The 16,575-nt window shown below is 38.7% G+C and overlaps 1 protein-coding gene across 1 annotated transcript in view; it reads left to right on the top strand.

Annotated features, from left to right (window-relative positions):
• gfra4a (GDNF family receptor alpha 4a) overlaps positions 1–16,338 on the top strand; it is a 113,137-nt gene extending 96,799 nt beyond the window's left edge. Inside the window, exons 4-8 of the mRNA XM_017463061.3 lie at positions 1,622–1,967; positions 4,332–4,441; positions 5,388–5,522; positions 12,334–12,509; positions 12,854–16,338. Of these exons, the coding sequence (XP_017318550.1) occupies positions 1,622–1,967; positions 4,332–4,441; positions 5,388–5,522; positions 12,334–12,509; positions 12,854–12,988 (902 nt within the window). The 3' untranslated portion in view covers positions 12,989–16,338. The remainder of the gene's footprint in view (positions 1–1,621; positions 1,968–4,331; positions 4,442–5,387; positions 5,523–12,333; positions 12,510–12,853) is intronic.
• Positions 16,339–16,575: the final 237 nt, after the last annotated feature.

Genomic DNA, 16,575 nt, shown 5'->3' with positions numbered 1-16,575 from the left:
AGGGAGTATTAAACACAGCACATTTCTTGCTATTTGTACTTGCAACATGTCTTTTTAGAGTTTGATGTGTAATATTTTACTTGCAGATCATGTAATTTTGTTTAATACTGTTATAACCAAAACAACAGTTAGTGACATCACCAACAACCTTCACAGGGCAGGGCTGCGATATCCCAATCTACTGTTTGATGAAAACTTAAAGTACAAAAATAGAGAGACCATACCACAAGATGTAAACCACCGATCAGCAGTAAGAATCAGAAGTCCAGATTGGAATTTGCAATCAAATACAGAGGTGAGCCAGACAAGTTCTGGAACCAAGATTAACCTCTACCAAAGTGATGGAAAGGACAAAGTGTGGAGAAAGAAAGGATCTGCTCATGATCCTTGAAACATACAAGCTTATCAGCTTACCATGTCAAACATGGTAGAGGGAGTGTCATGGCTTGGGCTTGCATGGCTGCTTCTGGAACAGGCTCACTAATTTTTATTGATGATGTAGCTCATGATGGTAGCAGCAGAATGAAATCAGAAGTTTACAGGAACATTTTGTCTGCCAATTTACAGAGAAAATCATCCAATCTAATTGGGAGGAACTTCATCATGCAGCAAGAAAATGACTCAAAACACACTGCCAACAGATCAGAGGACTTCATAAGGGGAAAAAAGTGGAATGTTTTATACTGGCCGAGTCAATCATCAGACCTTAACCCATTTTAGCATGCATTCCACCTCCTGAAGAGGAGAGTGAAGGGAGAACAACCGCCCCCCCCCCGCCCCCCCCCCCGCTCCAGTTATTGCGAGCAAGGGTTATACAACCAAATATTGTTTTATTTACTTTCATTTACTTCAAAACTATCTGTTGTTCTTCTTTTGTTCACCTAAAAATTGTGTGATCTACCACAAAAGGTGCCATACTTTAAGTTGTTTAACACATCTAGATATACCTATCAGAAAATGAAAGCTGAAATTCTGATCTATTATCTCGTTCATCTTTTGATCTCATACCCAAATGTCTTCAGTGTATAGTGAAATAGAATTGGCCTTGCTGTTCCAATACGTTCAGAGGGAATCTTATATAGATGGAATTGTGTGGGCATAAAATATTATAGCAGACTAAGTGATATTAAAATTTGTTCCTGCTCATGCTTTGTTTTAAAACAAATTTGTCCTAAAGGCAAGTTTTCAAATGGCACCCTGAGCCGCAAAGACCTTCAAGTCTTCATTTTGGTGCTCAACTTTTTCTCCACAGATGTTGCACACCTAATGCAAATTAGCAAGTTAAATTACGGAGGAAAGACATTTTAACACATTTTGCCATGTTGCCTTTTCTATTAATAACTCCATCAACTATGATTTATCATAGCCAATTTTGGGGTAAAAAAACAACAACAGAAAAACACTTCAGAGTCCACATCGGTGTGTATGTTGCCTCTTTTCATGAATAAAAGGTGGCTGTAAGCACTCTTTAAAACCCTTGTGCCAGTGGGTAGAGCTTGTGCGCTCATACATCGACCAGTATGTTGACTTTAAGATGCTTACACAGAACCATACCTCCATGTTCCATAAATGAGCCAAATGATCATTGCTTCTGCTTCGCCTTCTTCATCCTATCCTGCAGAGTCTGACGCGGGTATGGCGACAGTGAATCATTGTCTGGATGCGGCTAAAGCCTGCAATGTGGATGACACATGCCAGAAGCTGCGCACAGAGTATGTGTCGGCCTGCATCACCCCATCAGTGAGAGTGGGGTCTTGTAACCGCATGCGCTGCAACAAAGCCCTCCGAAAGTTCTTTGACCGTGTGCCACCTGACTACACACACGAGTTGCTGTTCTGTCCGTGCTCAGACACAGCATGCTCTGAGCGCCGGCGCCAGACTATCGTCCCTGCATGTTCATATGAGGAAAGAGAAAAACCCAACTGCCTGGTTCAGCTCAGCAGCTGCGAGGATGACCTTGTGTGCAAGTGAGTATGCGAGCCATGTGATACTAAGATAGTGTTTATTTATTTTCACTAAACAATGATGGATGCTTTACAGGCTAAAACCTCATTTGAAAAAATAAATATCATTTTAAAAGGTGGAAAACAAAACCTGTGTATGATGGTAATGGCAGTTTTGGAAGTAGTCTAGAGGAATAAAATTTTGACATGCTATTTTACATAGTATTTAGCAGTCCCACAGCCCCAGTTTCAGTTAAGGGAAGTGAATAAACATCCTTCTGCATATTGCTTTTCAGCCATTTTGTGGTATGGGGCTGTTGAAGATGATGTCGTACTTAACTAGTAAATTAGAGTGCGGCAGAGAGGGAGTACACTGACAGCAAAAGTCACTCCACAAGACCCTCAGTGTAGTTGAAAATAAGAGCTCAGCTCCCTATCCCTCTCTCTCACACACACGTCATGTCACAAACACAAACACTTTCATCCATCTCTCATACTGATCACAGTTCTACCACTCTCGGCCACTGGCATGCATGAGAGACACCACATCACACAGCATGTGCATTTTCTGCCATAACCATTATTATCATATGCAATCAGGACTTATAGACCACCCCTTTAATCAATCAGTTGATTTCCGTTACTCAGTTCTCTGACTGGTTAAATGTGTGGAAGCATTCACAGCACTCCAGCATTTTTTTTAATGCCATGTGGCTGATGAACAGTCACACATGGGGAGTAACAGAATACATGTAACAGTGTTACATAATCAGGATACAAAAAATCTGGTATGTGTAATCTGTTACAGTTACATCAAAAAACAAAGTAATTAGATTACAGGTACATTTTGTAAAAAAAATAAATAAATAAAAATAAAATAAAAAAAAGGGAATAATATCAGGATTACAATTTTTTACATTTAAAACCAAATAAATGAATATTTTGACATAACACAATATAGACAGCTGCTTGATTATAGTTCTGGTTCTCTCTCGTCAGTCATGGTTCACATGAGCAACACCCTGGTGCATGTGCAAATATGTTTTGCGCAAAGTTAATTTGGTAGATTTTAGCGCAAATTGTTCTCTGAAATGCTTTTGTTAGGGTGACTATACGTCCTCTTTTTCAGACCATAAATAAGTGTCTAAATTTGAGAAAATGTCCGGGTTTCGGCTTTAGTTTCATTATGATGTGCTTATGGTCTAATGATGCATCATGTGTGCGCATATTTGCATTGCTTTAACCCCTCTCTGTAATTCCCGCCTTCTCGCACAACAATTAGTCGATTATAAAAGGCCTGCAGCAACTATTGGCCAAATTCCTGCCTCTCAACCATTAACATACTCTCAGCGAACACGTGAAGGTGAACCGCTGTTGTGTTCGGCGTCAAACAGTTTCTTGACAGTAGCAGCAAATGACAGCTGTCCTGAGTCGAAACAATGCCCATGGTCACAAAAGGTCATTTTTAATTTCATGTTTTTACTTTGCTTCATAGTCCATGGTCATTCAAATGTATAAATGATGGCTGTAGGGGCAGAAGGTACACTCGTGGCATCTGATATTTTATTTTATTCCATGGACATTTAAAAGAATGTAGGAAAGAATGTAAAACGTGGGCAGAGTGAAACCAATTTTATTTGTATATATTTATATGACGCTGTGTCTTTTTCAGTGTATCCAAGTCTGCATTCATAGTAACATTGAATGCGGCTTTTATTTATTTATTATTTTATTAAGCGCTAAAATAAGCTCTACATAAAATCATTTTAGATCATATAGCTTTTCTTTTGACTTTATTTACATACGTGACCTTGAAGCGATCCAAAAGTAATCAGATTACATTACTTTCATATTCTGATACTTGGGTTACGTTACTGATTTCATTTTTTTTTTTTTTGAAGTAACTTGTAACTTTAACAGAATACATTTTTTAAGTAGCCCTTCTAACCCTGCTGATGACAACGTGGAGCTCTAACAAATCAGAAAGTGTGTGTGTATGCAAGTAGAGAGAGAAACAAGGTGTGGGTAAGTTTGAGTAAAATAGGACCGCTCAATCTTGGCACAGCTCCAGCCCTGCAGCCCTGCCATGGAATCTGATTTGGACAGGACTCAACAGATTGCATGTGATGCAAAGGAAAAAGGCAGTGTGTCTCTTTTTACGTGGTTAATTGATTTGGTAGATCAAAATGACTGCTTTGTCATTGGCACATGTTTCCACTGTCTGCTTATTTGGGGAATGTTGATGCCAAGAATTTGAGCCTGATGTGACACAAACCAACTCACTCAAATGTAGGGAGTGAGTGAGAGAGAGAGAGAGAGAGTTAGAGAGAGAGATGGAGGAATGTGCTAGCTGGTTGAATGATGGATGTGTTGTTATGATTCCCCCAGATCTCGTTGGGCCCAGTTCAAGCATGACTGCCAGCCTTCAGAGCTCACTGCCAGCAGCTGCCAGCAAGAGAACTATGGGGCCTGCCTCATTGCCTACACTGGCCTGATAGGTGAGGATGTAAAATGTAAAGAGAAATTCACTAAAACACAACAAATGCATTCAATAATTCAGACAAACTCAATTTAAAGGCCATTCATTTACTTCAGCTAGGTGATTTAGTACATACAGTATGCTTTATTAGGATGTTTAAGCAGGAAGGTTATAGTCTGAGAAAGTGGAAAAGGTAGGGACATAGAGAAAGAGTTGCAGGGAAAAGTAGAGAAAAGACACATGGCCTAGTTCTTTAGCATTAAAGCAGTATGTTGTGAGGTGTGCTGTGCAGATGTTACACTTTTGTGTTCTGGGACAAAAGAAATCGATGTCTTTAAACAAGTCCATCTCAGGCCACAAAAGCAGCAAAGTGCAGCACTTCCACTTTTCCCCCTTTCCGCTGCAGTCAAGTCTCTGTCCACGCAGACAATGAGTACGACAGCGGCATTTTGATTCACCACAGAAAAATGCTTGCAAACATCTCACGGAGCTAGAAATGTCTAGAAAACACAACAATCTCTAGGTGACATCCATCCACACAATTCACATTGAATAGCAGAAAAAAAAAACGTACTCAATGTAGTCATTTTGTACCCCTTTCCTCTCTCTCGTTATCCGTCTCTCAGTCCCTGGCCCTCTCACCCACACACATAGTATAAAGGTGTGAATGTAAAGATTTTCTGAACCTTTCAGCACTCCCACAGATGGCGGAGTAGTAGAGAAAGTGATTGTCTAACAATGTGTGAAATCACTGCAAACTGGGTTTCTGAAAGGCAAACGTGAGGAAGAGGCATTTGTCTACAGAGATGCCTGCACACAGTGTTCTAGAACATTTCAGACCAGTCAGATGAAGGAAAACTTTTCATTACCATCTACACAGATAGAAATATCCTGACTAAGAAAAAAAAATGGTTTGCTTTTATTTTTATTAAATATTTCTTTTCTCTTTCTGACTTCTTCTGCAGGAACCCCTCTCACCCCAAACTATTTGGATAACTCCACATCTAACGTGGGGCCATGGTGTTCGTGTGCAGCCAGCGGGAATCACAGGGAGCAGTGCTATGATTTCCTTATCCATTTCCATGAAAACACATGTCTAAGTGAGTCCCTGCTCCATAACATAATGAGCTAAACATGATATAAAATGACTAATCACATAAAGCCATAAAGTAGCACAAAGATCAACTTCACTAAGCCACAAAGGTCCAATCAAGCTTAAAAGCGCCACTGGCACAGTTTACCATCCCCTTCTGTTATGTCAAGTATTGGGCCTAAATATGAACTGTGAAATACAGTGGTGCTTGAAAATTAGTGAACCCTTTAGAATTTTCTATATATCTGACATAAAACATCAAAAAGTGAACCCAATTAAACAAATGAGACAAAAATATTATACTTGGTCACTTATTTATTGAGGAAAATTATCTAATAATACATATCTGTGAGTGGCAAAAGTATGTGAATCTCAACCTGAAGGGCAGGTGTTTTCAATTAATGGGATGACAATCAGGTGTGAGTGAGCACCTTGTTTTATTTAAAGAACAGAGTCTGATCTTGTTTGTGGAAGTGTATTATGGTATGAACAAATGAGATTTTTGAGGACCTCAGAAAAAGAGTTGTTGATGCTCATCAGGCTGGAAAAGTTTGCAAAACCATCTGTATAGAGTTTGGACTCTAATCCACAGTCAGACAGATTGTGTATAAATGGAGGAAATTCAAGACCATTGTTACCCTCCCTAGAAGTGGTAAACCAGCAAAGATCACTCCAAGAGCAAGACATGTAATAATCCGAAAGGTCACAAAGGAACACTGGGTAACTTCTAAGCAACTAAAGGTCTCTCTCCCATCGGCTAATGTTAATGTTCATGAGTCCACCATTAGGAGAACAACAATGGTGTGCATAGCAGGGTTGCAAAGAGTCACTGCTCTCCAGAATGTTGCTGCCTGTCCGCTATTCAAAGATCGCATGGACAAGCCAGAATGATAATGGAAAAATATTTTGTGGACAGATGAGACCGAAATAGAACTTTTTGGTTTAAATGAGAATCGTTACCTGCATGTTCATATAATGAAAGAGAAAACCCCAATTTCTTTAAATCCTTCACATTAAAACTTTCCATCTATTCACCTGCAGTGTCCCACCTTTAAGGAGAATAAAGATAATATTTTGGAATGGTGAAGTCAAAGTCTTGAATTTAACCCAATAGACCTGAAGCAAGCAGTTCATGTGAGGAAACCCACCAACATCCCAGAGTCGAAGCTGTTCTGTGCTGAGGAACGGGCTAAAATTTCTCCAAGCCGATGTGAAGGCCTAATCAACAGTTACTGCAAACGTTTAGTTACAGTTACTGCTGCAAAAGGGGGTCACATCTGATACTGATGGCAAAGGTTCACATATGTAATATTTGATCATTTTCCTTATTAAATAAAAGACCAAGTATAATAGTTTTGTCTAATTTGTTTAATTGGGTTCTCTTTGTCTACTTTTAAAACCTGATGTTGTTTTAGGTCATATTTATGCAGAAATTAGAAAATTCTAAAGGGTTCACAAAATTTCATGCACCTCTGTATGTCCATAGTGTATTTAAAAACAGTGCACATCACAGTTTTCCCCCTGCATTTAGGGGGAGACATTGGCATCAATTTTATTTTACAGATGAGACTTGACTTTATAATAATTATTCAGCCCTCAAGAATTATGGGCTACACATTGGCTTGTTCAATCCTTGTTCCAATGACTGTAATGTAGCTAGGAATATCAGCTGGACCTGAGTTCTGTAAGGCTTGAAAAGCCAACAAAGGCTTTCTGTATAAAGTTTCCCTTATTGCTGTATTTCATGGTTGTTCTACGTATTTATGAGTATTTATGACCCAAATGGTCTTGAGCGAACAGCCTGCACTTCACCTGCATTTGCATCCTTCTGCCCGTTCTCTCACGTGACAGGTACTGATTTTTTGTCAGCCGCGTGCTTCATGATGGTCTGTTGAGAATTGCTTTGTGATCTGTCCAATAATGCAGTAAAACTAACCCAAATGCTAGATTGTTGTGACGTTCCAGTAGTAGAATTAAACCAAATACTGGCTTCCAATGGCAACCCAGACGTTATGTTGCATTAACTAAAACCCAAAAGTTCATTTAACAACTCAGCAAATGAATAACTCAGCAAAATGTCCTATATTACTGGCCCCAGTGATTGGGTTATGTAAGGAACATAGCAATTTTTAGAGTAAGGTTTACATGAAGTGAAAAGACAATACTTTTTGCACAAGATCATCAATACAAGACAATAGGAACAAAATTAAATTCTTCTTAAAGTAAATTAACACAAAATTTAAAATGTAATTCAGAGACATTACACTCTAGATCAGAGGTGGGGAACCATTTCAGCTAGCAGAGCCATAAAAGCCAAAAAAAAAAAAAAAAAAAGTTATGATTTTTTTTTTCTTTAAAGAGCCAAAGAAAAGTTAACATATATATATATATATATATATATATATATATATATATATATATATATATATATATATATATATACACATACATACATACATACATACATACATACACACCCACACCCACACATGTCTTCTTCTTATTATAGTTATTATCTTTACTATTATTGTATAATTATAAAAAGTGGTAAATGTAATAATGGCCATTTGGCATTTTGCGTGCTCTTGACCTAACAGCTTGCACTTCACCTAATAGGCCTACAGGTGGCACTTGGGCTTCATTTAATCAGTTACAGTTACATCAAATAGTAAATCAATATAAGATTCAGCGAGTAAGGGAGAGTAAATTGAATATGACTTAGAATTAATGTGTCTTCCACTCATGCAAATTCGTCTGTTCATTTGGACTGGATACAAAGATACTGGTCGTAATTTTTTCTTTTAGCCATTTCACATTTGTTTAAAAAAAAAAAAAAAAAAAAAAAAGACAACAGACGTGTTATGTAGTTTTCAACCGATATTTGAATTAGACCAGGAAAGGACCACTCTGCTCTACATCGTGCAATGAAATTTGAGCTTGTTGTGCCACAGATTGGTGTATACATGACAAACAGGCATCGATTATGAATTATCTAATATTTTTAAATATGTCAAGTTTTAATTGTATTGACACACTAGCATTTGTGATTCCTATTTGTTCCTGCCGTTGAGTCATAGGCAATCACTGAATGAGCCGCATAAAGCTTGCGACCCATACTCTAGACTCCTTTCAATCAAGAATTATTTTTACATATAAAGGCAAAGTATTTTAATTATTTATTAGATTTTATGCAAGTACTATCTTTGGCAGTGTTACAAACAGAAGGAGGAGATGTATGTGAACCCATGTCTATATGAACTTTGTTTAACATTGCTTTTATGAAGCTTACTCCAAACTTCATAATCAGTACAGAAAACTATTGTTGAGATTAAACTTGTCTGCCCTTGCGGTGACACACAGAAGCAGTGACAAAGCATTTTTCACTTGGAAGCTTTGGCTCACAGCTCAGTGGCGTGAAACAGTGTAGCTTGGCTGCTTGCAGTAGTGCTAACTTTGCTATCTCAGAGGCAATAGTGAGAAGTGATCACAGAGTCCAATACCAGCAGTGAGAGTTGCTGCTCTCCAGCTAGTCTCTATTTCTGACATGTCTGCTACTGTATTTTAATTGCTCTGGGTGCACACTTCACATCTCTCCATCTCTCTCTCTCTCTCTCTCTCTCTCAGATGCTCTGGCTTGTGAGAGAGTGAATGTGAATTGGTTTGAGTCTAAGCGCTGACTCTGATGTCTCAGTAATTGCATGTAATTTGGCTCCCTGCAGTAAAACTAATGGTGCAAAGAGTCAGAGAGTTGCAAAGAGGAGAAAAGCAAAGATCAGCGTAGAAAGCAGCTGAGGTTTTTTTTTTTTTTTTGAGTGAAAATTCACTGAGTCTGAACCTCAGTGCCCAGCTTCCTTAGAGGCATGCAGCTCACAGGAGTACAAGTTAACTGACCATCATCATCAGTGTGACATTATCACTGTAGCCACTGAGACTTTTACACAATAACAAAACAAGTGTATTGTAGCTTTACAGCTCATTGTAAAGTATATCATAAAGTCAATCAAAGTATATCATACATACACCCCCCCCCCCCCCCCCCCCCCCACCCACACACACACACACGGGTGCATGTCAAAACATTTGAATATTGTGGAAACGTTAATTTTTTTCCACAATTTAATTCCAAAAGTGGAACTTTCATATACTCTAGATTCATTACACAAAGTGAAATATTTCAAATCTTTTTTTTTTTTTTGCTTTAATCTTGATGATTACGGCTTACAAAAATCCAGTGTCTCAAAACATTAGAATAAAGAATTTATAAAGAATTCTCAGTCTGATTCAGTACACACAGCCACAATCAATTTTCAGATGAAATGCAATGCCTGTAAACTGTTAGTGTCTTAAGGACTGTTCCACAGGTGCATGTGCAGTAATTGTTTATGGTGTTTCTAGTTCTAGCTGCAATGAGATTTCTGAGAAGGCAGGTTGTGAAAAACCCTCGAGTGACCTGCAGCAAGACTTGGTGGCAACAGGCACTGAGGTTTCAGTGAGCACAGTATGGTGGGTACACAGAAGGTTTCCATGCCAGAAATCCAAGACGTACATCATTACTGACACAAAAGCACAAGAAAAGACGGCTTTTTTGGGGGCGGATATTTTGTTCTTTGGAGTGATGAAACAAAACTGGAACTTTTCATCATGATGGATCAGCGGTATGTCTGGAGGAAGAAGAATGAAGAAAGAACACTCTGTCCATAGTCAAGCATGGTGGTGGCTTGTGATGCTCAGGGGCTGCTTTGCATCCTCTGGTACTGGACACCTGCAGCGTGTGGAAGGCAAGATGGATTAATTGAAGTATCAGGAAATCTTAGGAGAAAATGTCATGCCGTCTGTGACGAAGCTGAAGCTTAGGTGTCATTGGACCTTCCAACAGGACAATGATCCCAAGCATACCTCAAATTCCACCAAGGCTTGGTTGCAGAAGAAGTCCTGGAAAATTCTACAGGGCCATCACAGTCACCTGACTTGAACCCATAGAAAATCTCTGGTGGGATTTGGAGAAGGCATTTTCAGCACACAAACCCAAAACTATTACAGAACTGGAGGCCATTGCTCATGAGGAATGGGCTAAGCTTCCTCAGGAACGCTGCCAGAAGCTATGTATCTCATTTGCAGCAGGTCATAAAAGCAAAAGGGTGCTCTACTAAATACTAAAGATGCTTGCCGTGAAGGTGGTGAATAATTTTGAAACTGGAGAAGTCATTATAAGTTGCATTTTCAGTTCAATTTGGGGAAACCACTAGAAGTATTCATTGTGTTGAACTATTTCAGCTGCTTCTTTTGATTTGTTCATTGCAAACAGCTGAAAGTTTGTGTCTCTATCCAACTACTTAGATGGAGAACACATCAGGACAGTGTTGTGTTTAGGTAGCTGGCTAACTCAGCTAATGCTGCTAGATAAGAATGTGCCAATTCTGTTAAGTATGCACACTCTTTTTTTAAAAAATGGAGTAAATAATTGTACTGTGAGGCCAATTATATTTTCACCTGTGTGTAAATAGACACTTTAAACCATTAACTTGTTGAAAATAAGTTATGTGCGAGTGATTTATTTCAGTAGAATGAGAAAATATATGAGAGCTCTATTTTACCAACTTGAATTAAAATCTAGTAATGTTTTATTCACTTCTGGCTCATTTCTGCATTTTACACTCAGCTGTCAGATCACACATGCTGCATTCACTTGCTGAACACGGGAATGTGCAACCATTTAACAAAATAATAGAACCACAAAAAATGAACCAGTTTCTTAGTAAGTGTGAAATCCCTCTGTGTTGCTGACCTCTCACATGTGCAATGTTGTGCATCAGAGGATTTCGTTGTGCCAGCAATCATTTTCATTTTGTTGGGACAAAATACTCCAGAGTGCTTATTTATTCCAGCCCGGCACTCATTCCACCTCCTGATTCCACTCACAACATTTCCTATTTTATTGAGGAGCTGAGCTCATTTGTGAAATCAGGCAGTGCTGTGAAGAGTAAATATCTATAGAGGCTCATGCCGTCAGTGGATGAACTCCCACGAGTTATGCATCATGCCAGAGTCCTTGTAGTAAGCTCTGTCCACCCAGTAGATATCTTGGCAACATTCCCAGGCAGTCTTCTATCTAGTTGAATGGAGATACCCATATACTAGAAACAGACAAAATGACCTTTCAAATAGATTTGAAATGGCATAAATAATCATTTAAAAAAAATTATTGTGTGTCACAGTACGAATCTGAATTCTGCTAATGTCTTTACCATTTATATGGCCTGTCTCTACTCATACTGTCTCTAATTATGATACCTATCTGAAGTGCATCAGAAGGTTGTCTTGGCAAGCTATCACTGAACTGAGTAGTTTACTACTGTGTGCTGTTGCAGCACCAAACAGTGTTAAATATTATTTTTGCATCAAAATCATCTAAAATATATATTTATTATAGATGAAGTCAGTATCTCACAACTTAGCCAGCACTCTCTGGTCATCTCTGACAGAATGGAAAAGCAGTCAATTAGTGGTCACATGACTTTGCAATAAGAAAGGGAAAGTCACCCTTAATTTATTTTGCTGTAGATACAGCTTATAAAGGCAGAACCTATGGACAGATACCCATCCACACAGGACATTCTGTGCAAGTGAGACCACTTTTTCTACTGATTATTGATCTGTGTTCATTATTGATCTGTTGGGAAACAGTGCTTTGACTGTGTCCTGAGTCTGGTGTTCAGAGAGGCATGACAAGGAAACAAGTTAAACAGAGAGCTAACTGAAGCAAGACAAAATCTAAAGCACCGACCGTGTTTTTTCTCTTCTTACATTCCTCAAAACAGAAAACGCTATCCTTGCCTTTGGCAACGACACTGACTCCAAATCAGCAGCTAACCAGCCAGATACAGCCAGTCCAAGGACCAATCAACGCCTAGCTACCAGTACCATAACCACTACCACCATCTCAATTAACGTGGAGAGCCAGCAGAACATCTTCCATCCACAAATACCCACCCAGGTAAACAAATCATCCATTACCTAGAGATTATGTGTGCTGCGGTTTCCATCTGTGTATGTGTGAGTGTGCAGTTGAGGTTTATGTAGGTCAATTCCTGCTGTGCAAGTTCCTCTACTGATGCAAGATACGTGACCAGAGGGTAAAAGAGTGGGCGGGATGATAAATAAAAAGAGGTAGACAAAGAAACTGGAGAAAGAAAACGAGAGGAGACAAGGCAGACAGAACAGACAGAATGTCAGTACAAACAAAAATGACATGAACAGACATTCAAACTCTCATGCATCATGGAGCTAAATGCTCTCCTCCTCCCTCTGTGTTTCTCTGTCCCTTTTTCTCTTACACAGATGAACGAGAAAGACAGACTGTTGAGTGAATCTACCCTCCCATTACCTGATCTGTACGACAGCAGCCCTGGATGCACTGACCTGGCAGTGACAGCTTTTCTCCCCACCATCCTGTTGCTGGCTCTTCAGTTCTAGAATCAAGCCGGCCAATCACAGCTCAGCAGCATGGAGTTGGGTTGGGACAGTGTGTGAGGCTTTTCATCAAACCCCTCTGGTGAGAAAAAGAGAGAACTATCCAAAAAAAAAAAGACTATGGCCCAAGTTTCCAGCCCACAGTGTGAAGTGGTGATTTATTTTATGAGCACAGTTCTATGACTGATATGCGAGATTGAACTGGAGTAAAGAGTGTGTGTATATATGTGTGTGTGTGTGTGTGTGTGTGTGTGTATAAAACTTTCTATGAAGGAAAAAAGTAAAAAGAACACATTTTGAAGTGCAAAAAACTTAAATAACTCTGTGGCTTATCATATAGTCCCTAATCATTATTATGTCAATACATATTTTTTCAGATACAGTGATTTTGGTACACCTGTATTGACTAATCAGGTCAGTTCTACAGCATGCATAAGGGACAAAGCACACATTGATGAGTGTCTAGCTCGAGAGCTGTAATCATACACTAGTATTTGTGGTGATGATGACTCTTCACAGTAAGACAATTTATTCTGATGGAATCGCAGGGATGTTTAAATAATATGACGTACTTTATTTTTGTAATGTGTAGAAATTATTCATTTATCATTAGTGATATTCTCTCTTGTTACAGTCATGAGTTTTGTCTTCAGTGATGTCTGCAAATTACATACCTTTGCTTTAACCTGAGACTTACTGAACTGCCATGTATTTGATCTTTTCCGTGAATTATGAGTGCAAAATCACTTGTCATTTTAAACAAATGCTCTGTAGTCCACACATGCTGGGATAAATCACAAGAGTTTACATTGAACTGCCAGTTTATTCCATAAAGACCCCCCCCCCACAAACCCATCTTCACACAAATGAAACCTTCCAACAAGCTATATGTCATGTGACTAGAAAGAGTTACTTTTGAGTTAAACATTGGGTGGAATCAGAAATGCATGATCAAGCTGGCTATGATTGGTGTTGCTAAATGTGACTGAAAAGCATCTTACAAGTGGATCTAGTCATGGCCTTCTCACACATAATTGGTTTATAGAGAATTGTTTGAAATGCCAAAGAGATGATTGGAGATCCTGTGGACATGGTATAGATCAAAGGAGTATGATGCGAATCGTGCAAGCAGACAGACGTGCCACAGTCACAAATCAACATTGGTGTGTGATCTCGAACTCCACTTACCAGCTACTACAATCGAAGACCAGCAGCAAAGGGTAAGAAGGCACATATCAAATTTGAACTCTGAATCTGAACATGTCAAAATTAGAACTCTGAGGACTGGACTTTTTATTCCCCCCCATGTCAAATGAATCCAGGATCCTTTTGCATGATGATGCATTGATGGAGGATCAGCTTGCAAACAACATGATTCCACTGAGCTTCCTGTTCCAGTTTGACTAATACTACAGGCAGGAGCTGGCAGTGTGATGATGTGGTGAACATTTTCCGTAACGTGACATTAATATACACTGAATACCACCTGAACAGCACAGCGTACCTGAACAACGTTGCTGAGCAACTCCACCCTTCTACAGTTGGTTACAGTGTACCCACACTCAGAGCGATACTTACTGTAGGATAATGTATCATATAACACAGCTCATGTTGTTACTGAATGGCTCGAGGAAAATGAGAGCAAATTATTTTTATTGCTTCAGTAACCTACACAATCCCCAGACTTCAACAGAAAGACTGAGATGCCACACACTACTAGGTACTTAATAATCTGGCAACACAGAGCAAGCCTTACAAAAAAAAAAAAAAAAAAAAAAAAAGTGCTTGTTTTTAAAGATGGTCCACAAGAATTAGTCACGGTCACAACGAACATATATTAGATGACAGCATCACGTCTCTCAGCTTTTGGATGTCATTATCCACTTTCACACAATGGCAAAACATAAGCACTTAAAACACTTGGCTGCATGGACTCCTGGAGCCAGTGCCTGTGGTTGTGAAAATCAAAAGACCAACAGCAGTCAATGACATATAAAGCACAGATTTAAAAAAATAAAAAATAAATAAATAAACAAATAAATAAACCTTCTGTGTATTTGATATTCAGGAACCATATTTCTTTCTTTCTTTCTTTTTTTGCTTGCTGCAAAATCTATTGACCTGTCAGCTTCTTGGGACACAAAAAAGGACATGGTGTTGACAAGTGGACAGGGTTTGTTTAATATGATTGTAATTTCTTGAAAAATAAAGCTGCCATATGAAGATGTACAAACTGCATCGAGTGTTTTCAAAGTAGAATTCAACATGCGCTGTGAGAATAACAAAACAGAAGAAGAAAAAGAGATAACACCTCATGCAGCCTATTTGCATATAGCTTCTTGTCTGCAGCTGGGCTGAGTGTGTCTCCAGGCTATGGGTCAGCAAACACTGCTGTGCTCCAGCTCTGGTCAGCTACAAACAACAGCCGAACACATACAGTACACACTGCTACACTGCTCTGAAGTCAACATGACATTATATCTATTTATTCCCTTAAGCACCAACTTATTTTCTGAGTTTGTTTAATGCAGTCCTTCTTGTCTTATATGCTCTGTGTGTCCATATTCCAAACCCTCAGCAGCTGATAATCATGTTTTCTGCCTTGTATTCAGAAGGCAACAATCTTTGTAGGAAGCATGATAGAGCATCATTTGCACACTTCAAAGATAAAAGCTTCCATTCTCCATTAGCAGGACAAGACTGATATGTTATTTTGACCAAATTTCAAGGCAGCACTGCATATATTCTTTGGGATGAAGGTGAGTCCATAATTCCAGCAGTCACTCCTTTCAAATTTGAAAAACATCAGACAGAATAGCCTTTGTGACTGAAAAAAAGAAAGACTTTGGCTATACTGCCAGCTTTATAGCTGAACTGATGTAACCTGACAGCAAGTGTGAAATTAAAAACTTCCTGTTGTCTCAGGGACAGACAGAAAAGCTGGCAATGAAGCGAGAAATGTAATCAGTAACAATGACTGCCCTATTTTGAGTATCCAGTGCCTGAATAACAAGACACAAATCACAAATCTTTAAATAAAGCACAATGAGCACACAGCTGTGATTGCATGGAGGAACCTGGGGGAGAAAAAAAAAAGCTTTAACAGCAAACCTACGTCAATATGGAAGCTATTTCATATTTCAGTTAAGCAAACTGAGCTTTTTATTTTTTACACTGAAAAGCATAGTTTCAGAGACCACCTCCAACAATGGAACAGAACTGAAGTGAAATGAATTCTGCCAGATTATATTATTCAGTTGAACGTCAGTTAGCTATCGTATTAACATTAACATCAGTCTGCTTAAAGACTTAAAAATAGAAATTCTTAATTCAACATTCAAATCATAGCTTATTCACACACACACATATTATTCCTACTCAAGACTTTCACTGTTATCAGTCAAAACAAACAAGCTTACAATACAAACAAACACCTTACAATACGGTTCCTTAATTAATGCTTAAGTACTTACTAACTTAGCAGTAAGTAATTAAGTAGTCCTTCAATTATTATAAACCACTATTGTCATGGAAATTAGACAACACTCGCAGACTCGTCCTCTGAAGGTAAAAAGGTTTATTACAGAAAG

Source organism: Ictalurus punctatus, chromosome 3, assembly GCF_001660625.3.
Source record: "Ictalurus punctatus breed USDA103 chromosome 3, Coco_2.0, whole genome shotgun sequence".
Lineage (NCBI taxonomy): Eukaryota > Metazoa > Chordata > Actinopteri > Siluriformes > Ictaluridae > Ictalurus > Ictalurus punctatus.
Note: the sequence above shows the minus strand (reverse complement) of the source record. Positions and strands in the feature narration are given on the sequence as shown.